The sequence below is a fragment of the Caloenas nicobarica genome, chromosome 7, assembly GCF_036013445.1.
Source record: "Caloenas nicobarica isolate bCalNic1 chromosome 7, bCalNic1.hap1, whole genome shotgun sequence".
Taxonomy (NCBI): Eukaryota; Metazoa; Chordata; class Aves; order Columbiformes; family Columbidae; genus Caloenas; species Caloenas nicobarica.
Window position 1 is genome coordinate 14795609 of NC_088251.1, and position 22480 is coordinate 14818088.

General features: G+C 50.6%; 2 protein-coding genes across 6 annotated transcripts; one reads left to right on the forward strand and one right to left on the reverse strand.

Annotated features, from left to right (window-relative positions):
• Positions 1–532: 532 nt before the first annotated feature.
• On the reverse strand, positions 533–13517 carry POLL (DNA polymerase lambda). Of its 5 annotated transcripts, none has more exons than XM_065639285.1 (9): positions 13447–13517; positions 11894–12037; positions 11345–11639; positions 10505–10676; positions 6870–7193; positions 6086–6259; positions 4982–5110; positions 2761–2929; positions 533–2375 (listed from the first exon to the last, which is right to left on the reverse strand). In XM_065639285.1, exons 2-9 carry the CDS (start codon positions 12006–12008, stop codon positions 2011–2013), a joined length of 1743 nt encoding a protein of 580 aa, XP_065495357.1. In that variant the 5' UTR covers positions 12009–12037; positions 13447–13517; the 3' UTR covers positions 533–2010. The 5 variants fall into 5 exon arrangements, with proteins under 5 accessions (XP_065495357.1, XP_065495356.1, XP_065495354.1 ...); XM_065639284.1 differs by having other exon boundaries at positions 10505–10673; positions 11345–11642; XM_065639282.1 differs by having other exon boundaries at positions 11345–11642.
• A 70-nt stretch (positions 13518–13587) lies between these two features.
• Positions 13588–20700, forward strand: DPCD (deleted in primary ciliary dyskinesia homolog (mouse)). Its single transcript, XM_065639136.1, has 6 exons — positions 13588–13668; positions 13857–13937; positions 14569–14693; positions 15432–15565; positions 19254–19356; positions 20510–20700. The coding sequence occupies exons 1-6, from the start codon at positions 13605–13607 to the stop codon at positions 20612–20614; spliced, it is 612 nt and encodes a 203-aa protein (XP_065495208.1). The 5' UTR covers positions 13588–13604; the 3' UTR covers positions 20615–20700.
• Positions 20701–22480: the final 1780 nt, after the last annotated feature.

Genomic DNA, 22480 nt, shown 5'->3' on the forward strand with positions numbered 1-22480 from the left:
GGTTGTTTGGATTCCCCTCAGAAAACCAAAGCATTTCCACGCTCAGGAGACTAAGCTGTGTTCTAGGCACAGGAGACAGCGCAGCAGCCAAGTCTCATACACTTACTCTTTGATAAAATATGGAGAAGCTGATAGCAATCCCTTCCTGACTCCACGCATGGAGTAAGAGCTCAGCCCAAGGCTCAGAGCTCAGGTGTTGCTCCTTTCTCTGGGCATGGCCATCCCCAGCTCAGCCGTGTGGCCACCTGGATGCCAGGATGAAGCCAGGTCCTGTTCTGCCATGGGAGGATGGTGGCCAGAAACTCCCAGCCCTGACAGCCAGAAGTGGTGATCCCACAGCATGAAGGTCTCCACTCTCTTCTCCCTGCCTGTCCTGAAAATGAGGAGCCAGTCCAGCACAGGAGGGGCTCCTACTCAGCCAGAGGGAAGATACCCAAGAGTCACAGGGCAGAGTGCAAAAAGACAGAGATGCAAAGGAGGAAAGAGACAAGGAATTTATTATACTTCAAATTCAAAAGCAGCAAGACATGTCACAAGTCATTCATTTCCAACAGGCGTTCAGTAGAAAGGCTGGGCTGACAAATGACACTGCAGGGGTCACGACCCACCCAGCAAACACCCCAGCCCCAACACCAGTGCCCAGCAGCCACAGCTGATGCTGCAGCAGGAAACTGTGCAAACCCACCAGGTTTAATCCCCTTGTGCCTGCCCTGGCAGCAAACACACGGCCTGTCACACCACATGACAAAGACCGGGTCCCCCACAAGACACAGGAGTGGGAGGCCAGGCCAGGCCCAGAGGGAACCCTGGGGTCCTGGCACAGAAATGCCCACCATGGCATTCCTGGCAGCTGATGCTGCAGAGCAGCACCTCTGTCAGGAGGAACTGCTGCAATACCCATAACAGAGACAGAGCACTGCAAGTCTTGGAACATTCATCTCCAGAATATAAGAATAGTTGAGGTTTCCTGAGAAATAAAATTCACTCCCGTGGAACTGATGGGTCCAGCACACATGTACATGTCCACTCAAGCACACACAAACCCTCTGATCAAAGACCAGTTGATTCCATGGCTTCCACACACACAAAGGGAAAGCTTTGCTTTGCCCAAATTAGAACTACCTCATCTTGCTTCTCTCTGCCTCCTGTGCACAAGCACACAGCCCTGCTGGGTTACACTCAGTGCCATTACATTCAAACCCTTTCTGAGCACAGCTCCTCTGAGCCGCCAGGTCTGCTCCTCTCCTGCACCGAGGGGAGAGGAGCTCTTGGGCCACACTAAGGGGGTGACAGCTCTACACTCGAGGATCTTCAGCACACAACGGGCTGAGAGCAAGCAGCACAGCACATCAGGTCCCTGTGCCTCCTTCAAGGCTGGCCTTGCCCCAGGGGAAGCTGGTGGCAGCCCAGCCCTGTGCAGTGACACCCACCAGAGGGCACAGATCAGCTCAGATGGAGGGAGGACACAGCAGCAGCACAGGGGGACCCTTCACGATCCCCACAGTAGCAACAGTCAGCAGTAGTGAGAACGGGGAAGGCCCGTTCCAGGGTCAAGCTGGATCTTGGCTGCCTTCATACACAGCTCAGGCCAGAGATTTTGGAATGTCTGCTCAGACACAGACACATCACACTTCCCCCTTCCCACACACTGGGAGGGGTTGGATCACAAGGCTCCACAGCCCAGCTTTCAGAAGCTTCCCTGGAGAGAGCAGGGCCAGGGCAGCTGATGGGCAGTGAGCCCCTTTGGTAGCCAAGGGTTGCCTAAGAGCAGGGACACAAGAGGCTGCGTGGGGCATCAGGCAGCACTTCCAGGATGGTTCCAGCCCACAGCCTCTGCTGCGTGATGCCACACAGCTCTGCTAGCAGCAGGGCCCTAGGCTTCCAAGGAGCCTCAGTTTGCTGGGATAAGTTCCCCAGTTTGCAGTCACCACACAGCAGCACTGGGGAAACCAGCACCCTTCAAAACAGCAGCATTGCAGTGGCCCCAGAGTGCTGGGTGACAACTGGCTGTCACCAGTCCCGTTCTGAGGGCTCCCGGTAAGGCAGCCCCAGCTGAATGAAGACATCTCTCTCTGTAGGGGTGGGCACTGTATGGCCAGAGGCCACCTTGACACCTCCAGGGCCTCGCATCACGGCCGAGCTGAGGGCATGCTCTGAGAGGCTCATACCCTTGGTCTTGGCCAGGGCGCGCATGGAGCGGTTGAAGTGAGCCGAGCCGGTGAAGTAGAGCAGAGCGCAGGCAAACTCACTGTAAGGCACCACAATGATGTCAAGCCGGCGGTGACGCTGGGCTGGCCCAGGGAGGCGGCACACCCCCAGGTACTTCTTCTGATCACCGTTGTCCTCCTGACTCACCAGGTCATCTGTAAGGAAGCCTGGGGAGAGGGAACAGGCAGAGAGGAGCTGAGTGGCAGAGACTGACACCCCAACTCCAAACTCTCCACTCTCCAGACAGGAGCTGAGGTGTCTCATAATGTGCTGTGGGACCCCAAGGGCAACCCCGCCTCAGGCCTGACAGCCTTGTGCAGACAGCAGAAGCCATGCTGCAGCAACACTCCCTCCTCAACACTGGCTGCAGAGCTGTCACTGGAGCAGGGCCAGGACCGGGAGCAGTACTCTAAGGACTTACAAGATGTCCTGTCCTGTCCTTGGGAAAAATTATCACCTGCCCTCCAACAAATACCATTCACCTTACTGCCTTCTCAGTTTGGCCATACTAAGAACAGCTTTGAGCACCATGTGCAAGTCCCCAGCCCTTACCGCTCCTGTGGAGGCTGTCAAGCAGCTTGCTGAACACCCCACGGTGAGACTGCCCATCCGGGTGAGTGACCAGCACATCCACGTCTCCACAGGTGGGCTTCCCCCGACGGTAGGAGCCACATGCCACACACAAGAGCCCAGGCTGCAGGGCCAGTGCAGCTCGTCTGACCTCCAAGAAAAGAAAGAGCGATGAGGAGTCAGAGATCAGTCTCTTTGTGCCCTTTCCATCAAGGTAGCAAAGGATATCGTGCCTGCCTCGCAACCTGTCCTGCATCTCCAGGGTCTCCATGCAGAGCAGACACTTGGCAGGCAGGGCACACTGCCCCACCACAGAGGCTGGTTGCTGCTGGGGGCCACAGGAGCCAGGGTGGCCTCCACCCAGTCCTGCAAATGCCCAGCACACTGCCACACAATACAGTGATCTACCATGGTGCTACCAGCAGTCATCAGCTCTTGAGGGTGCTGGGCTGGAGCTGGGTTGGGACAAGCGGGAAGATGCAGCAATGCTGAGGAGACAAAGTACAGCACAACCTTTCAGAGCCTTTGATTTCTTCTGAGACAGCAGGAGAGGTTTTTCAGCTTTCCTGTGGGCCAGAAGGGCAAAAATCACCAGCTCTGCCCACAAAGAGAACCAGTTCAACACGAGATGGTCACAGGTCCTGTTTCAGAAGCAGAGATGGGCTCATGGAGAGTCTCTCCCACAGGACCCAAGACAGCAGAAAATCTGCAAGTGTCCCTTGGAGTTCACTCCTGCCAGGAGGTCTGCCTTTGCAGAAGAGCTGAGCTTTGTGACCCGGAAAAAACACAAATGTCCCAGCATTTTAGGCCAAAGGGATGCCAACGTGCTGCTGCCAGCAGTCAGACACATATAATCAGAAGTTCCCCTAATGCAGCCACCTCCAGGCTGGACCCCAGCTCCTGTTCTGTGCAGACAGTGCTAGTTCTGATGGCTTCATTCATTAAATGCTTAAGAAATGCTCCTAGGTCCTTGGAGAGGAATAAAGTATTCTTGGTCTGATTGTGCCAATCATCCTGCTGGCAGTAAATAATTAGGGGCTCAGCAATTCCCAGTGACGAGGCCATCACAGAGGCTGGGGTTCAGGAAGGCAGTGTCCATGCCCACAGCCCCTTGTCACTCTTGGGGATCATCCTTCATTAGCAAGAGATAAACCCATTAACCTTTGCCCCAGAGGTGCTCGAAGAAGACACAAGCCTTTCTCATGCGAAGCAAGCCCTCCTCTGGTGTCCTTGTCCCCTTCTGGCTTTAAATGAAGATTTCTAGAAAACTCGCAGCCCCACCCGAGAGCCTAAAAGCTCCTCAGATCTCACTGTGACAGGCAGCACAGACAGTGACTAATCTCCTCATTCTCTCTCCTGGGCCTGGATCAGAGGTGTGTGCGTGCGTATGGAGGAGAGCACAGTAATCCCATCAAGATAACAATAGAACCACCCCCAAGAGCCAGCTCCTGGACCCAGCCTGCCTGGGAAAGGGACCACTCACCACCGAAATGGCTAATCCAGCACACGGGAGTGACACCCCAGCAGGAGCCTGGCAGGAGTGTATTCTTCGTGGCCAGGCCCTGTGGCCGAGTGACAGGGTCACGCTGGCTGCTGCTTCCATGGTGATCAGAGAGCACAGGGGTAGCAATGACAGAGTCCTCCCCAAGCTCTCTGCTCACACTTGGGTACATTGGCTTAGCACCCCATAATCCTGCAATGCTACGGCACAGAAGAGCAAGCAGAACCCATCTGCTACCTGAATCCCATTTGCTTCCAGGAAGCATATCCATGCTCAGTCTCCCCACTGACACCAAGCTCAGAGGGTGCTCACAGCTTCCTCTGGAGAAGCAGCACCCAGGAGACAGCTCAGGGGCCTTGGCTGAAAGCAGACATCTCGGAGAAGATGAGAGGCAGGGAAAAGGAGCCGGAAACCTGCTCATCTCACCACGCCACATGCAGTCTTTTTCAAAGCGGTGTGTAGAACTGACACTTGTGTGTACCCTCCTCCTTGCCAGGCACTCAAACTGAACCTTCCTACAGGTCAAAGTAGGTGCCTTGTGTGCCTGTGCCCAAAAAGCATCCCCCAAGCACTGACCCTGCTCAGAGGAGATGCTGAAGAGCTCAGCTATAACAGCGAGGGACATTTCCATAGCATGCGCCCTCCTGTCAGGTCCCAGCAGGTACTCAGTCTGCTCTGAGGGCCCGGGTCCGAGCTACTCACGGTCTGTTCTATCTCTGCAGCTTCCTCCCGAGGTATGCGCTCCAGGAAATCAGTGTAGTGCTTCAGCCCCACAGCTTGCTGGCTGGTGAGAGTCGCCTTGGTGCGGATATCGTCCAGCGTCCGGAAACCCTAGTGCAGATCACGTGATGACATTCAAACAACTACCAAGACTCTACTCTTTAAATACTTTCGACTAAGATTTGGGGAGGTTATATTTAACCCATCTAGAGTCCAGGCCAGTCACAACTTCTGAGAGCACATGTAGAGATCACATGTAGAGATCACTTAGGGCCTGGTTCCTAAAAGTAGGGATTTGGGCAATCTCACTACCCACACACACCTCTAATCTCCACCTGAAAATGACTTTGAATCTTAACTAAACCTGACAGAAGTTCTTAAGGCACTGCATTCCTACAGCTTGAATGAAAACAAGTGATGCAGACAAAGGAACACCACCCAGAATATCCCAATGAGGGAAAGCCTACAGTGTCAACACAACCACGTTTTTAAGACAGCAAAGAATCCATTTACAAAACCAAACGCTACAGTAAAGCAGGCTTCATTAGCTCTGTGCTGAGGAAACAAATAATTTTTAAAGAAGGAGCCCACCCAGTGGCCTGGGTTGCTCATGTTGGCACAATTGCTCTAACGTCATTTTTACAACTGCCAGACAAGGTGGACGACTCCTCTGACAGCTACAGGAGCCAGCCAGGCCAACAGGCCAGCAACGGGACCAGGAGCTTTCATGGCCAAGATGTCCTGGCTCAAGCCTGACTCTTAGCAGTATCATTGCAGTGAACAGAGTGAGAGGAGCTCCAAGCAGAGATGCTAACGACAAGGCAGTGTGCCCCCACCTACTCCTCCTATAGCATGTATCTGTTGCCCGTCCTCCAACCAAACTCAAGTCTCAGCTGGGTGCACTTCCTTCTCCCCAAACACATCCACAATGGGACCCAGTCTCACAGCTCCTCCCATAAAACCAGACTCAAATCCCAAATATGGATATTGACAATGGGAAACTAATTGTGAAAGTAACTCTCCTGCACTCAGAAGCAGTCTTCAAATCCTCGTCTAAGAACCTCCTGTGTAAGGCGCTAAACTTACCTGCTGGTACCACATCTGAGCCGTCTTGGCCCCTGCTCCCCAGATGTTGGAAAACAGCTCCAGCACAGGCACGCTCTCGCTGATGTGATCCAGCTTGCGCAGATGCCCACTCTCCAAGATCTCCAGGATCTTCTCTGCCATTCGCTTCCCAATCCCAGGGATTTTACAGGCTTCCTAGCAAGAAACCAGAGCCACTACTGGAAAAGTGAAGACTACAGACATGCTGGGGAGCTGCTACCCACTCAGACTGGTTAGCCATTTGATCAGTGATTGATAAGTGGCAGGACTAGTTCTGACTGCTGCTTTCTTCTCCAGGCTGGGCTTACACAGTCTACATCAACTCAGTGGCAAATGGAAAAGGACAAGCATGCAGAACAGGACTGAAAAACTAACACACTGAATGGCTGGACTGTCACAGCCAATCAGTCCAAGATCCAGTTAGTTTTACATATTATCTCCAATGGTAGCAGCTGCTGATGCTTAAGAGGAAGGCAAAAATGTCCCCGCATTGAGCCTGGAGAAGGCATTTATCTAGAGGGTACTTAGATCTGGCCCTAGAAGTCTCAGACTCCCCTTTTCTGCTCATCTGAAAACACCACAGCTGGTCAATAAATACAACTTACACTTGCTATACAACTTCCATCAAAACCCTCCCACAGGAAAGAATTGCCAAGGCCTGAAGATAACCTGTTCCACGTACAGAAAGAGCAAGGAATCTGGCTCATAACAGAGACAGGATGCTAGGTCTATCTCCCTGCTCCACCACCCTGCCAAGGTGTTTTACCTGGAAGGAGGTGACTGGTTTGTGGTAGCTCTTGAGTGCATTGATGGCTTTGGTGTAGCCCAGAGTTCTCCACTTGTCCCCCTGGACAGAATAGGCCTTTGCCAGCACTTCCAGCTTGTCTGTGATGCACTGGTTGTGATTCTCCTTCTTGCTGTTGGAGGAATGGGCACACACCCACTTGCTGGCAGGCTGTGCCACTGTGGAAGAGCTGTCACTGGTCTCCTCTGACGATTTCACAGGGTAGCGGCCAGAAATCAGTGCTTCCAGATCTCCCTGAGTGACACTAGCATCTTCTCCTTCGCTGTCTTCTTCATCAGAGACTTTCTTTAGGGAAAGGTAGAAAAGCAGTTACGTGAGAGTAAGTGCATGCCTCACATCTGTCCCCTTGGCAGAGGCTGCTCCGGAGAGCAGGAAGTAAGAGCTCTAACCAGCCTCCGGCACATGAAATGCTCGGATTGCCATTTCTGGAAGCTGTTGGTTACATGCACACTAAAGCTCTTCATGCCCCAAGCTACACATGCACCCCTTGAAGCTACATGCACACCCCACAAAGCACAGGAGATTACAGATTGCTGTCTACCTGTGGTTCCAGCACGCACACGCCTCCTGCAGCTAAGCCCCTGAGACCTGACCAAGGGAAGACACTGGTTAAGTGAGCAACCGCTGCCAGCAGCATGGTATGACAATGCTCAAATCCCTGGCTGGGGGGATCCTGACTCCCTGCTCCCTCTGCGAAACCTTTCACTGGTCTGGTGGCTGCATAGACACATCTCTTGCATTCAGATCCTGCATGTTCTGGCCCATGACACAGATGACAAGAGATAGGCACTGAACTCTGTTTTCATGTTTTAGACACAAAATCTTAACAGGGTAGTAAATTACAAACTCCTCCATTTTCCCCATGGCTATCTACAAGAGAAAAGGAGGAGGAAGGAATGACACAAAGAACTCCACATTCCTCAGTGACAGAAGAAAGAACCAATGTATACATTTGCTGATACCCTCAGCATTAAGATGCCTCTGTGTAGACTTAAGAAACAATAAACCTTGGCTTCAGGTAAGGAAAAAAAGGGGACAGAAGTGGGAAGCCACACAGAGGCTTTGCTGACTGCTTTGCTCACTGTGGTCCCCCTCTCTTCTGATGTATAGATACAGGAGTCCATGAAGATCCAAGAGTGAAGTAACCCTAGATGGCACAGAGCTGTTTGGGATCAGTCCAGAGATCACCTGCAGCACACAAATCCTGTTAGGCTGATGCTCTGCAGAAACTCATAAGTCAGAGCCATATCCTTACAACCTCTGCTGGCTAAGGAGGTCTGGAGACAATTGCTGCAAGATACAGAACTGAAGTCTTTAGGCAAAAAAGGCAGGATGTTTCCCTATAATCTTCTTTTATAACTCTGAAAACTAGGTCAGACTGAAGATTCGATAGACTAACACAGTTTCATTTGCCTTGAAATGCAACTCCCTTAAGACACTGTTCCCTCTGAGGGCAGCGAAGCCTCAGAGTGTTCAGATCAGTTAGTAAGCCCCTTAAAAGCATTTAAGAAGCCTGTTATGCAACCACAACGCAAACAACCCTGCAGCTGGAGCATGCAATCCCCATCCTCTCACCCAGCAGTGTCACATAGGTAAAACACACAACCCCGAGTCTCTGTGCTTTGCCAACAAAGCCAATGGACTCTTTACAACCATACGTGCAAAACCAGCCAGTCCCATTAGCTTCTGAGACACCCCAGGATCCTACAGCAGCTGATTTGCTAGAGCTGGGTGAGATGGGATGTGCATGGTTTGTCTGGGGCACAGCACAGGAGCCAGGAGAGCAGCTGAAGCCCAGGAGCTGAGGCCACTTGAGAGGGAGTCGGGCAGCCTGGGGTAACAGCCCCAGGGTTCAGCCAGTGAATAACAGGCACCACTTGCAAGGGCTGCCTCACAGAAAACCACTCCAGCCAGACGGCAGCCAAAAAGCAGCTGCTACAGTCTGACTGGTAATGGTTTCCTCACAGGAGCTTACATCCAAATGCAAAACTCCCAGAGCAGCCCCTGTTCAGTGTGAAACATTGGCACACTCATCATCTCCTAGACAAAAATCATCCACCCAAGTTTCAAAAGACTCCATGCTTAGAGGCTACTTCTACGCCAAGGTTTCAGCTTTACTGCTGTAACTGGGTCTTAAAAGCGGTTGGTACTGTCATTAAAGCATATCCCGTGGATTCTTTTCTCCTCCCCAAACTCACACAGTCCAAAGCTTAGGAGAAGGATTTTACTGAAGTGTCTGCAAATATTGCTTTTGCACACAGACTAACAGGAAACATCATTGCTTGAGGGGATTTAAAAGAAAAAAAGGCAATAAGGCTTCAGACTCCAGCAGCTGTCTGACTACCCAAAGTAAATGCGAGCAGAAAGCAGGGCAGATACCACAGGATTCGTAACAATACAAAAGATCATTTCTCCCATAAAGTGTGAGATTTGTTAGTAGTGATTACCACTAAATTAGAGTTACAAGAAACAGCAAAGATGGGGTAACTGCAAAGGTGACACAGTTAAGAAGCAGCCAACTCTGCCTACAGCACAATGGATAGTAAGCCTGGGGAGAAAACATCCTTCCCTACACATCTTCAAGAGAAAGCTTAAAACAAAGGAGACCCCAGCAGACTTTCAGTTAGGCAGTAAGTACAGGGGCTTGTGAAACAAAATTTGGGACTGTGTTAGAAAACAGATGCCAGCATTAAAAGGCAGCTGCTGCTCCCTTCTAAAGTGCAGACACCAGAATGACCTGCAGTATTCCAATTTTGTTTTTACTGGTGCTCACGCAGATACGTAATGTCCACTTTTTTCAAAATGATTCGGGTTTCACATCAGCTTTCCTGGGTGTGTTTTGTTGTTGGTACTTCTGGAAATTGTGCCACTTTTATATAAATTACTTGCTTTAGGCATACGAATTTGAAAATACTGGTATTTGCTCCAGGAAACTAATGCTGCTCTAAGAGGTCTGAGGTGACTTTGCTACAGATTTGAATGATGCCAATGCCCCAAAAGAATTCAGCAAACTTGAGCAAAAATACAGAGAAAGGAAAGAAAGCTAACAGATTGGAGAAGCTGACTCACAGCAGAGGCCACTAATAACCCAACACAGACATTTTAAGCACACCACCACAATCCTTCAAGTGGCAACCTGATCCACTGCACATGTGCCTGCACAGGGTGCTTGCCAAGAAGTGGAGAATGGGTCAGCGTGGCTCAGGGAGGAACGCAGGATGAAATATCAGAGACAGCTTCCTGAAAGGGAGATATTATCAGCCAGGGAATATTCCTCAAAAGGACGCAGGGGAAACATGATCACCAGAGCGAGCCTTGGCCTGATGGGAGCATCAGGACTGCTTCAGCTGGAAACATTCTGATGGGGACAGGAATTTAAGGGGTATTGTTTCTACTTTTAACATCTAAAAGGGACAAAGAGAAGCAGTAATCACGTCCACAGCCTGAGCCTGCCAGCACCAACCTGCCGAAACACTCAAACGCTTTCCCCTTGCTGAGAAAATCTGGTATTGTTTCCCTGCAGGAATGCTCTGAGCCAGGAAAAGCAGCACACAGGATCCGTTCACAAGGAGAAGGGCCTGTGCGGGAAGCCTCACCTCAGCCAGCTGCTGCTGTCCAAGGGTGCCCAGGCCTTGCTGCGAGGAATCCCCCACCTGTGCTTCAGTATTTGGATTCACTGCTCCCTCCTCCGCTGGGGGCTGGAGCCCTTCACTGCCCAGGACCTGCCGCTGCTGCTCTTTCTGCAGTTCTCCCTCCTCCAGGTACCTGCTGTGGATCAGATGCCTTAGTACAGGAGAAGGAAAATTTCTGAGCCCCCAGAATTTTGACTGAGAAATCCTTCTGCATGTTTTGGGACAGAGCAAACAACCCATATGAATTGTACTCTCTCAGATCACAGCTGAATTACTCTAGTTTTGATTTAATTCCCCCATTTCCATCCACCTTGCTAACCTGCAACTTCTACTCCTATCTACCTCACTCTTAGATTATTTCTCCAAAACTTTGCCAAAATATTTTGATCCTAACCTGTGGCTGCCTGCTGCTCCATTCTTTATTTCCTCTTGTGCTTAGTTGTCAATTCTGTCTATACTTTTAATCTGCAATAAGTAAGAAAGAACATTTAATTCTCGGCATTTTTAAAAGAAATCTTGTTATCACTGACAAATTAGGAAAAGATACCATTAGCACCTGCAGCAAGTTATAGGACTCCTCTTAGCACTTCTGGCCTGTATTCCATGTTTTGCCGCCCCACAGAATAGCAACTGCTCACAAAGTCACTAAATTTCACTGTCTATATAGAAAAGTGACTTTGAGCCACGTCCACAGGAACTGCAAGGAGTTGCAGTCCAAAATTTTGAGCAGAGGTCAAATTTTACTGCTGTTCAGTTTAGGACAGAAGCACTGTACGCAGGAATAACAGCATGGCATTTGCATACCTGCAAGGGATAAAGACACTGCAGCCAGCAGTACTCAGCAGCTTCTGGTCTCTGATGCAAGCACTTAGCCAGGACGCCTTCACTAGCTGCAACCCTGGAGGCAGCTTGGTTAATTTAAGGAGTCGAAGGGCCCGATTACAGTCCATGTCTTCAGCCACAATGACGTGCGTCACCTCTGAGGAGAGCTGGTTGTGTACAACACCGCCGTTCTGGACAATCTGCTTGTGGAAGATCTCTGTCCTGGCTTGGCCGATGCCAGCTTGCAAAACGTACGCAGCGACAGGCTTCAGCCACTCTGCTGAGGAAAACACAGGGGCAGGAGCTCAGTAACAAGAGAAACAGTGTCCCAAATCGACTGGGCTACAGATCTCATGCAGGATGTGATGGCACCAACAGTGACAGGCGGCCTTTGGGGAGTACCAGCTGGACACAGCAAAGCAAGCTGGCCATGGGCTCTACAGAAAACACAGCCTTTGACGGAAGAACACCTCCAGTGAACAAGATGGAGTGGCAGTATTGTATTCCATGTCATGGGCATGCAGGGCTTACCCTCAGGTATCTCTGTTCCTTCCTCTTTTGAGATCTTTGGAGGGACGCTTTTCCCCAAGTCATCCCTCACTTTCTTCCTCTTGGGAAAGGCTTTGACAATCCCTCGTGGCTCCATAGGCCTAGTGAGAAGTTCAGCTGCCGTTGCTGAATATCAATAAGAAAAAGGAAAGTTGCTTAGAACAATGTTAAACAATCACAACAACTTGAGATTCACTCATTTTGGTTGCTGTCTTTGTTGGTTTGGGGTTTCTTTTGTTGTTGCTTTTGTTGCCTTTCAAAAACACTTGCCCTGAGGAAGGCACCTGGAAACAAGAATTGCAGCCCACAACGTCAGAAAAATCCAAGTTAGAAACCACCAAAAAGCCACTTGAGAAGACCCTGCTTGAATATCTTAGAAACCACTCAAGCTGGGTTCTTATAACAGAAAGTATTCCACTGCTTTAACATTTTGGAGCTCCTGCCTACCCAGCCAACAGATGCGACTTTATTCCCCAGATACTTCTTAAGCACGTTCCCAAGAAGGAAACACCTCTCCTGCTAGGGAGTCATCAATAAGAAGAGACAGAGCAGCTGATTGACACTGAGTGTTTCATACAGCCATAGGAGAAAAAGCCCCAACCCAGGTTCAGCTGCAAACAGCAAATTAGTAAAGATTAACTAGCTGAGTTCAACACAGTTACAACTGTACATTTCTCATCACAAGCCTTGCAAAAGAGAACTTTGGAGGTTTAACTACCAGCCCGGGCAACCAGGAAGTTTGGTTTTCGTAGCCCAAACAAACCCCGGAATCACAGCATAGCCCAACAGCCTCTTCCACATGGCTGCAGCATTAAGCTAATTGCCAACTTGAATTCCTCTCTCTGCAACACTTCATGTTTTGCTTTGAGGTTTCTCACACAAAAACCAGAACAAACCTACCACACTAAGCCTAGAAGAGCTGAAAACAGTGTCACCTGTCACCTTCTCATCCGAGCATTAAACACAATCCTCTTGAAGACCAACCCAGAGCTGGACTCAAATCCTTGCTTCTCTGAGGAGGAGTTCAGCTTCAGTGGAGAAGAAACCTTGCTACATTGCTAAAACTCAGCTTCACTGAAAAGTTTCTGTTTTCAGGCCATTTTAACAAAAGAAGAAAAAAAAAAGTTCTCTGAAAACAGTAATATTTTCTATTAGACAAATAAAAAACCAACACCAACACCAAAACCCCTTAAGCCTCTAGGTGCCCAAGTCCTCTTCAGGACTCAGAAGAGTGTTTTTCCAGGTAGTGTTTTAGTTCCAATATCTAAGACCAAACATGCCCGCCAGGCACCAAGTTGCCCTCGCCAGCATCCCCAGGCTGTGAAGGCTCCAACACCCCCAGCCCGGCTGACTCCACGACAGAAACAATTCCCCGAAACCTCCCGAGAGCGAGAGGCGAGGGCAGGACGGGACCACCCCGCACCCCAGCCCGAGGAGGCCGCGGCGAGAGGGCCGAGACCCCCCGCACCCGCGGGGGAGCAGCTGGAACCCCCCGCGACCTCTGCCCCGAGGAGGAGAAGCCTCCCCACCCCTACCCGAAACCCGACGGGGCGCGGGGGTTTCCCCAAGGCCGGGGACGAGGCGGGGACACCGGCCCCGGGGCCGCTCTCACCTACAGGCCAGGGCGGCGGGAAGTGCTTCCGGGTGACGACCGGAAGTGTGGGCGTTGCCGTGGCGACGGTGCCCGGCCGCCATGGCGGTGCCGAGCTGGCCGGAGAGGCTGCAGGCCGCCAGCAAGACAGCGCTGGTGCAGGACGGTAACCGCGGCGGCCAGACGGGATAGCCCCCTCCTTCCTTTCTCCTCGCGACGTGTTTTGGGGTGACCTTGCAGCGGGCGGGCGGGGGGACGGAGCACTCCCAGGGACGGCCCCAGACAAGGGGACAAGGCCATACGCCCAAGGATAGGTGTATTCCTATTTATCCTCAGCACCTGCCTTGCCTCTAGGTAAGCGGAAGGTCCACTACCTGTTCGAGGATGGGAAGGAGATGGCTGAAGAGTACGACACGAAGACCGGTCAGTTAGTGAGTAAGTGGAGCTCCCAGCTGGCCCCCAGCAGACTTGTGTCAGAGCAGAACTGCAGCATCCATGGCAGCAGGTCTGCACTCTCAGGACAGCGGTGTTGAGGGGAACCACCTGATCAGGAACAGATTGCCCCAAATATGCCTGTAGCTGAATTTTTTAGAGGCGTAAGTATGGTTCATTTGGGGCCCCGGGCTGCTGTAGCAGACCTTGCTTTAGCCCAGGATCTCTCCCAGACAGCTCATCTGGACAGACTAAATGGGATTGCCATCTTGGAGCCAGGCATCAAGTCTGTAGCACATGCTGGGGTGAAATATGCTTTTTGGTGGCTTCTGCAACCACAAACAAGCAAGGTGTCAGTTATAGCTCTTGTTCAAAAATCACATCAGCTGTGGCATGGCACGTGTTGCAATCCCACCACAGCTTCAGTGCCAAGTAGCAAAAAAGAGTATTAGTATAGCATTTCTGACTTCAGGAATAGGCCAGTTAACAGATCCACTCACGCCAAAGTGGAAGTAACTGGTATTAAGATGTGTATCTCCGTATCATCCCAGTGCGCTGGGCAGCTTTGGCAGTTGTTTGCTGGAATTCTTCTTATGGAGCAGAATAATGAAAACCCTTCTTCTACCTTTCACAGGTAGGAAATGGCGAGAGAAGAACACCCTTGGCGGCACCAGCAAGTGGCAGGTTGAAGTGGGAGAGACAACCTCCCTGCTCCTGGGAGCACTGGAATCAGAGCTCATAAAGGAAAGCAGCTCCAATGTATGTAAGGGTCTGCTAGCACCACTACACCTAAAACTACCTACTCTTGTGCTTACAGCAGTAGTTAGTAGACCACAGATTACTCATAGCCCCAAGAGCCAAAGTTAACATGCCCAGCACTCTGCTTCAAATCATCCCAAAGGTGCAGGGCTGGATAGAAAGAAGGCACAGCTGAGGTTCTTTTGAGGTCTTCAACAGATTTGTAGTTTAAGTAGAGAAACTGTACTGCTGTGTTGGCTAACTACTGTTCTGGCTTCCAAAAAAGTAGGCTGAAAGGAAGGGCAGTGCGAGGACAAGTCAGTGGATGGAAAGCAGAAGCCATGACAACGCGAGGGCGACACAGGCAGTACATAGCAGGCTGCTCCTTAACATAGCCTGAAACACAAGCATAGCCCTGCACAGCAAACTGGGGCAGAGCCAGGACTGAATCTGGCAGGTCCCTAGGGCAGGCAGAGCCCACTATTTGGTTGCCTACTTGGCACAGTTTCCCTGTAACCCTGTACTGCAGGACTCCCTTGGTGAACACTTTCAGACTCCTACAAGCAGGGCAGGCAGTGCCCTGGGTAAAGGTAAAGCAGTGCAAGCTCTAGGAAAGTGATGCCGAGTTACTTCCTAATGCTCCAGGGTGAAGGAAGAGCTACGCCCACGTGGAGCCTCCCAAGGTAGTACAGGAGGAAGGGGACAGGGAGGACAGGAGACAGCTGGAGGGGCTTTGCTAAAGGTATTTATTTGCCGTAGCCTGTCTTCATGAGGAAGGACACCCTAAGCAGCTTCCAGTGGCGGATCCGTAACCTGCCCTACCCCAAGGAGGTCTACAGCATCTCTGTGGAGAAGGAGCAGCGCTGCTGTGTCATCCAGACCACCAACAAGAAGTCAGTAAGGACAGCACTGCCAGTGCTGACAGTCCCTCAGGGTGGGCTGGCACAGGGGGCAGGCTAGTGATGGCACAGGTGGGTTGTCCTCTCTTGTCTTCTCTCCCCAGTGTGCAAGGGCTGAGGGGCCCCAGCCCATAGCTGTGTGTCTCCTGCTGTCCAATTTTCACTCCCAGCTGCTCCAGACATGCTTACAGTAGAGCCCATCAAGCTCTGTGCTGGCCTTTGCTAATTTATCTCACAGTTCCAGTACCATGGTGTTTGCTCTGTTCTTTCCCTGTCAAATGTTGCTCTCTCAGAGCAATAAAGAGCCTTGCAGACCTTTTGAAGCTAGAGCATCCCTCTGCTGCTTCTGACGCAATGCTTTGATCAGCCTGAGAATGCACAGAGCTGCAGGATCCAACAGGTGCAGCAAAGTCATGGGCACCCAGGCAGACAGATCTCCCTATGTAAACCTGTCATGGAGTCACAATGCCAGTGACATGATCTGGAGGTAACAAGAAAAAAAGGCAGACTGAATCTGGAAAGAAAGCACCACAATATTCTGCCAAAAGAAATCTGAGATGGGAGGGGGAGGAAAAAAAAAAAAAAAGGCTTTTAAGCATAATTTTATAAAGTGTCAGTACATGGCATCTCTCATGGAATGAGACGTACACTGTACCCCTAAAGCATTTACAACCTCAGTGAAATAAGGCAGGATGAGCAATAGTATAGGAAGAGATGGCAAGGAGCAAGTACTGGGAGACCAAGGGAGAATATTGGAAGATAAGTGAAAGCTATTTACAAACAGAGTTAATACACCAGTATGGAAAACTGGGCAGGCTGCTCTCTGCTTCCCTTCCCTCCCAGCATTGTTGCAGAACAGAGATGTATGAGATTCAGGGGTAAAATCAGCCGATGTCTTTTCCCAATCTGCCTCCCGCCCTCTTTAAGATGCTTTTTGTAGCTGGCTGTAGGTGGTGCTGTTGGCAAAGAACTGCTCCACTTTGGCGGCCGAACGCCTTTCACATCAGAACAGCAAGTCTTCAGGCAAGGGTTTCTTTGCCACATCAGAGGCAGCGGCAAGGGGATGTTTGGTCTCTGCACATGAGCACACCTGGATGCTCAAAAGCAGGAGGAGGCTACACAGGAGGAAGGGGGAGTCTACCCCATGAAAACAGCAAGCTATTACAGCTCTAATACAGAAAGATGCCGGCCTGAATGCACACAGAGGAATTCACAGAAGAGTGGCACTTGAGTAGGGAGACCTATGTAGCAAAGATGAATGAGACTCCCATCAGCCACACGTGGGCTCACGTGCTCCATGTGTATCTAAGTCCAGCCACATACTATCAATCACAGACAGGCTTATCTACTCCCAGTCCTGCTGATAGTAGTGTGTATGTGGGAACTTCCTTGCCTGTGTAGGTGCTGTAAGGTTATAACGTACCCATGCCCTACCTGACTTAAACCTTTTTTGTACCACTCTCAGGAAAACAGTAGAGTCCCCTGCAAAGAGTCAACACCTACGCACTCCTAGGTGAGTGTCAGAGAGAGCTGAAGGACCTGACAGCAGCTCATGGCCTGCATATGAAAGTTAAGGACTTTTGGAATTAAAGGTCAAAGTTGCCTCACTGGGACAAAGCCAGCTTTGCTGTCAGTAGGGCGCAGGGACAGACTCCAGCAGCAGAACACTTAGTACAGGCTCCAGAATACCTTATATCATTTCTTCTGGGTCTTGGCCAGGCAAGGCACCACTCAGCAACTCATTCCAAGATAGCAACAAAGGCATGGAGTCCACAGAGGGAGCGTGCATCACTACAGGAGAGAAAAGAAGCCGCACAGCCTCTCCAGCCCTTGGACGTCAGCCACGCTGCTGCTGAGGAGCACAGCAGTGCTGACCTCCAGCCAGAGGCACAAGCAACAGGATGGGCTGCCAAGTCACTACTGAGTAGCTCAGCTCTAAATTCTCAGCATACCAGTAGCAGTTTTCCCTACAGGCTGACAGAAAGTGGGTTTCCAGTAGGAAAATAATAGAAGTGACTTCACATACACACTGTGGATCTCGGGCCAGAAGCCAGGCTCAGAGTGCAATACTGCCCTTGGCCATGGGGTGAGAGACGAGGGCAGAGAATGTGCCTGCTTCAGCAGGGATAACCCACCGCCCATCAGCTACCTCCCCAGCCCAGACAGGAGCTCTTCACTTCCACCAGTCACTCACATTCCCTCTGGCCATAGCAAGGGCTGCTCAAGTGGGATTTGCTTAAAACCTCTTGCTGTAAAATAAATCCATTAAACTAAACTCTAAAAACAAACCCAGAAAGCCACCTCCCCAAACACCAAACCTGATTCAATTATTGTAGCGAGAGGCAGTGGTAATGTTAGGAGGAGGAGGGGGTGGCCAGGCAGATCTGGTTTCCTTTGATCTTGTCACAGATTTTAGTTTGAGGCCAGCCAAAGCCATTCTTCTCCCCTTTTCCTTAGTCCTGGGGCAGCAGAATGCTGCTGTTTCATTGATGACTCCCAAGGCCCTTTGAAACAGTGGTTTTTTTTTTCTGTGTACTGCTTTTTTTTGTCTAATCGGTAAGAAGTTAACACTTCCTTAACATGTCTTTGTGTTCATCTAATCTCTGCTGTTTAACCTTTGACATCTCCCTTATTATCCACGTCTGCCACCTTTTCCAAATACCGACAGCAGTGACAACACAGAAGGGTTTGAGCCCTGCGGTAACAAGCTGCGTACATTCCTCTCACTGCACCAGGAGAGCCATTTGCCCTTTGTAGCTATTTTCACCATGACTTGGAAAATAAACTGCAATTTGGGCAGAGGTAGCTAGAGAGGCCAAACCTCACACACAGCCAGCTGAATGGAGAACCCCTTATGGCATGACAGCAGCTGCTGCCTGTTCTCGCTCTGCTCTGGACACCTCGGCACCAGCTACAGGCCAGTTCTTTGGAGAGCATTGCCCAGGAGAGTGCTGGAAGCGACTTAAGAACCCAGCGATGCTTCTACATGGGCAGAGGACCACCAGCTACTCTATTTGGTGCTGCCCCAGAAAGAAGCAGCCGATGCAGGGCAAGTAATGCCAAGCAAGAAAGGTCTCAGGCAAACACAGACACAGGTCTACAAGGTTCTGGTCCCAAAGTCTTAGGAAATCTCATAGCTGCCTAGACAGCTTATAACCCATCCAATTCTGAGACATATCCCCTTTCCTTCATACTGAGCAAAGGCCAAGGTAGATTTAGGAAGGACTGCAATGCAAAATGGTGCATCACTCAGGAAAGTCAGTCACAGAGCAGAATGGCTTTGACACCTGTTTTGACAAGAGCTAATACGAGTTGGTACTTAGAGGGAATGAGAGTAGGGATGAGCAGGGATGAAGGGACCCTTCTCAGTAGGGCTGAATGCTCTATCCCTAACCATGTCTGGCACTGCTCAAGGGCAAGCTGGAGGGACCAAGCCTGCTCTCATACGCCAAAGCCCTTCAGGACTTTGCCAGAACCAGTTTCTATTTTGGAGGTTTGTTTCCAGTGCTCCTGCCAGTCTGGAGGTACCAGCAGGCACAGAGCATGGCACAGCATCCTCCTGGGAACCCTGAGAGGTCTATTGTCCCCATCTATGCCTTGCAAAGCAGCACTGCATGACTCAGCACCAGTAGCAGAGGAATAGGAGCCCACTCTCCTTACTTCTGTCTCCTCTCATTTGAAGGTACTACAAGAAGTTCTCTATTCCTGACCTGGACCGATACCAGCTCCCCTTGGACGCAGCTGCCCTGAGCTTCACTCATGCCAACAACACCCTGATCATTACGGTGAGCTTTTACCACACAGAACAGCACGCTTTGCCCTTCTCTTTATCTCCACAAAGAAGTTAAAATTCTTACATGTGGAGAAATGAGGCAGAGCAGGGAGATCTGCTGAGGGTCACTGATGAGCCCCCTTCTCTATCACACAGTCAGGGGGAGTTTCAGATTACAGGAGGCATGCTGACACTAGCCAGGACAGCCCAGACCGCAGGAGGGGGCCCTGCTTGCTACTCAAGGTGACTTGCAGGTGCAAGGTCTGTCATGCCCTGTTTTCCACATATCCCCTCCATCAGGCCTGAGCAAGCCTCTGCTCTCAGTGACAGCAATTCTCTCTTGCCTCAAAACATAAGTGTTAAGAGTCTGAGAACCTGCTGCACTTAGAGGTGTCTTGTAGTCATAAAAAAATATCATCACCTGCTGCTTTGTATCAAGAGGACACATGGAGAGGGGACACTTCCACACACATGGTAGAAGTGAAAGACGAGCAAAATGGGCATTTAACTTGTTGCAAGGAACAGAGGCAGACAGATGCTTTCGAGCAGCAGGTGCTCGTCTTCTTAAATGTAGAAGTCGGCTACCCAAAGAGCATCACCTCCAAGGGAAACCTCGCAACAGAGCTGGGGGTGCACGTGCAGAGGAAATAGGCCAAGAGGAGCATCTTGAGTCCTTCTGAGCTTCCGTTTTGCTACCGGCCAAACCCTGGCCAAAAAGCACCTGCATCCACCACTGAACTGCAGCTGAGCGAGGGGGATCTGAGGGGAGGACAGAGGAACTGCAACTCTTACTTCTCTGCCTTTAAAAAAATGCATATTTTACATATATATAAAAATATAAAGCACATGTGAGCATACAGTCAACAAACACACCAGGGACGGGCACAACACAGCTTGCCAGGATATTCCAGAGGGGTTGGTGAGGGCCAGGACTCCACATCCAACTGGAAAGTTTTACTTGCTCTGTAAAAGGCTCTCCAGATCTTAGCAAATGTCCCTAACTTGATGGCACCACCTCTCCAAATGGGCTTTGGAGGCAGCTGGTTAACAGAAAGGCCTCCCTAGGCAGGAGAGCCCCAGCTGTGCTGGTAGCTCCTGGCCCCAGTTGGTCTGCTTGGAGCAGAGGCTGCACAGGAGTGCTAAGGGCATTTTTTTCTGTCCTACAGTACCAGAAGCCAAAGGAGATCTTGGCTGCAGAAGAGCAGCTGCAGAAGGAGCTGAAGAAGATAAAGACAGCAAACAGTGGGGATGGCAACTGTAAGACCCAGTAGGCAGTGGTTACTAAGATGCTGAGGTGGTGGGGCAGCTCTCTGGCACAGCTTCATGGCATTTATTTTGCCTTTTCTAATAAAAAATTAGTCCTGTTGTTAATAGAGCTGTTTGGAGGAATCTTTATAGGGAGATGGCAAGGCAGTCGGTCTCTTTACTGCCTGATCGGATATACACAGACATTTATGATCCTTCTGTGAGTTGTGGGAAGCTAGAGTACGCAAAGGAGGTGCACTGCATCCACAGGCAGCAGCCCTCTCCCCATCCTCCACGCACAGAGACATGAAAGCTGGGTAGTTGCCCTTGGGAATTCTCTCTGTCTGCCACCAACACTGAAGGCAGTAACATCTGGAAAACAAGAACCCCCTTCTCGCACCCTTTACCTGCATGGGACATGCTTGGAGGCAACTCCCTCCTACGTTGTTGGGCAAGGTCCTCCATGCAGTTAGAGGGATGCTCTGGTAACCCTGGTATCTCTGCGAACAGCACCAATACTTAGACCTGGATGGGCACAGCCTATGAAATAGGGTGAAGAGGAAGACACCCAACTGCTTCCTTACTGCCAGCCATGTGCAACGTGACATGCACAACACAAGCAGCTCTGCAGAGCGCAGGAACCGAATGCAGCTGCCTTCATTTGCATGGCACAGAGGGGAAAGTGGTGACAGGGGCTAGTGACCAGCGCACGATTAGCAGTAGCACACCCCTTCTGTGAGGGCACAAATATGGCCCATCACAAACCTCCCTGCACAGACAGCACCCCAGGCACAGAGACAACCCCAGCAGTGCTGCTTTAGCAATCTGCCCTCCAACCAGCTACTGTCTCCACCTTGCACCAGCCATCCCTATGCTTAGATTACTACATCTCCTTCCATCCCAGTTTGTATTTGAACAGCTCATACCTAAACAAATGCTACTTTCAAGTGAGCAGGTTGCAGGCTCCCAGCATATCTCCCTGTCACAGGAAATATGCATCTGAGGCATGAAGGTGCATCCTTCTACCCACCCATGCTGGCACCATTGCAGCTCTGCTCCAGCCAGGAAGAACCAAAAAGCAGCTACAAGAGTGCAGGACCCACCAAACATGGGCTGCAGACAAGTGACAGGACTGGCAGCAGCTGCCTGTCATGGGGCACCTGCACCAGGAATACTTGTTCACCTGCTCAGCTGACACGCTCATTCCTACTCTGGGCCTTGCTCAAGTCCCAGTGCAATAAAGAACCTTTCCTCCCACCCCACCGTTACTCCAGTTCTTTCACAGCCTCTCCCTAGGGACACTGCCAAAGACATTTAATATCTCCATCCCTTCCAATTTCATTAAAGGACCTGTGACACATCAGGACCTGAGAAAAACCAGACCTCCTCCACTCCCAAGCTCTGCCAGTTCTCTTTCTCTCTAGTCTTCTATCTAATGCATAATTCTTTACCTAAAGCTCTCCTCACATGCAGAGCCCAAAGTGCTCCAAGCAACACAGCAGCAATATTTAGCAACCCCTGAGGCAAAGCACCGTGTTTTCAGCAACAGCTCAGTGTTACAAATAAACCGGAGGTTGCCCCAGAATCATTATCCTGAGATAACAGTCTTTGGGATCTACAGTTTTGAGGTGATGGAAGATTGTTCCAACCATGACGCCTTTTTACAGCAGTAGATAATTGCTTGGGGCACTTAGACATCAACTCCACACGACGAGAAGGTGTAGCACCACAGTAGCTACAACGGAGCTGGCAGCAAGCAGGCATGAGTGGCAGAGGACAGGCACAGATCAGAAACTGTGACAGGGAGCTGTGCTGGAAAGATCCTTGTGAGAATGTGATCCTGCAGCAAAGCCATGCTTTTAAATTACTTTGCACCCTGAGGTGCTGTCTCA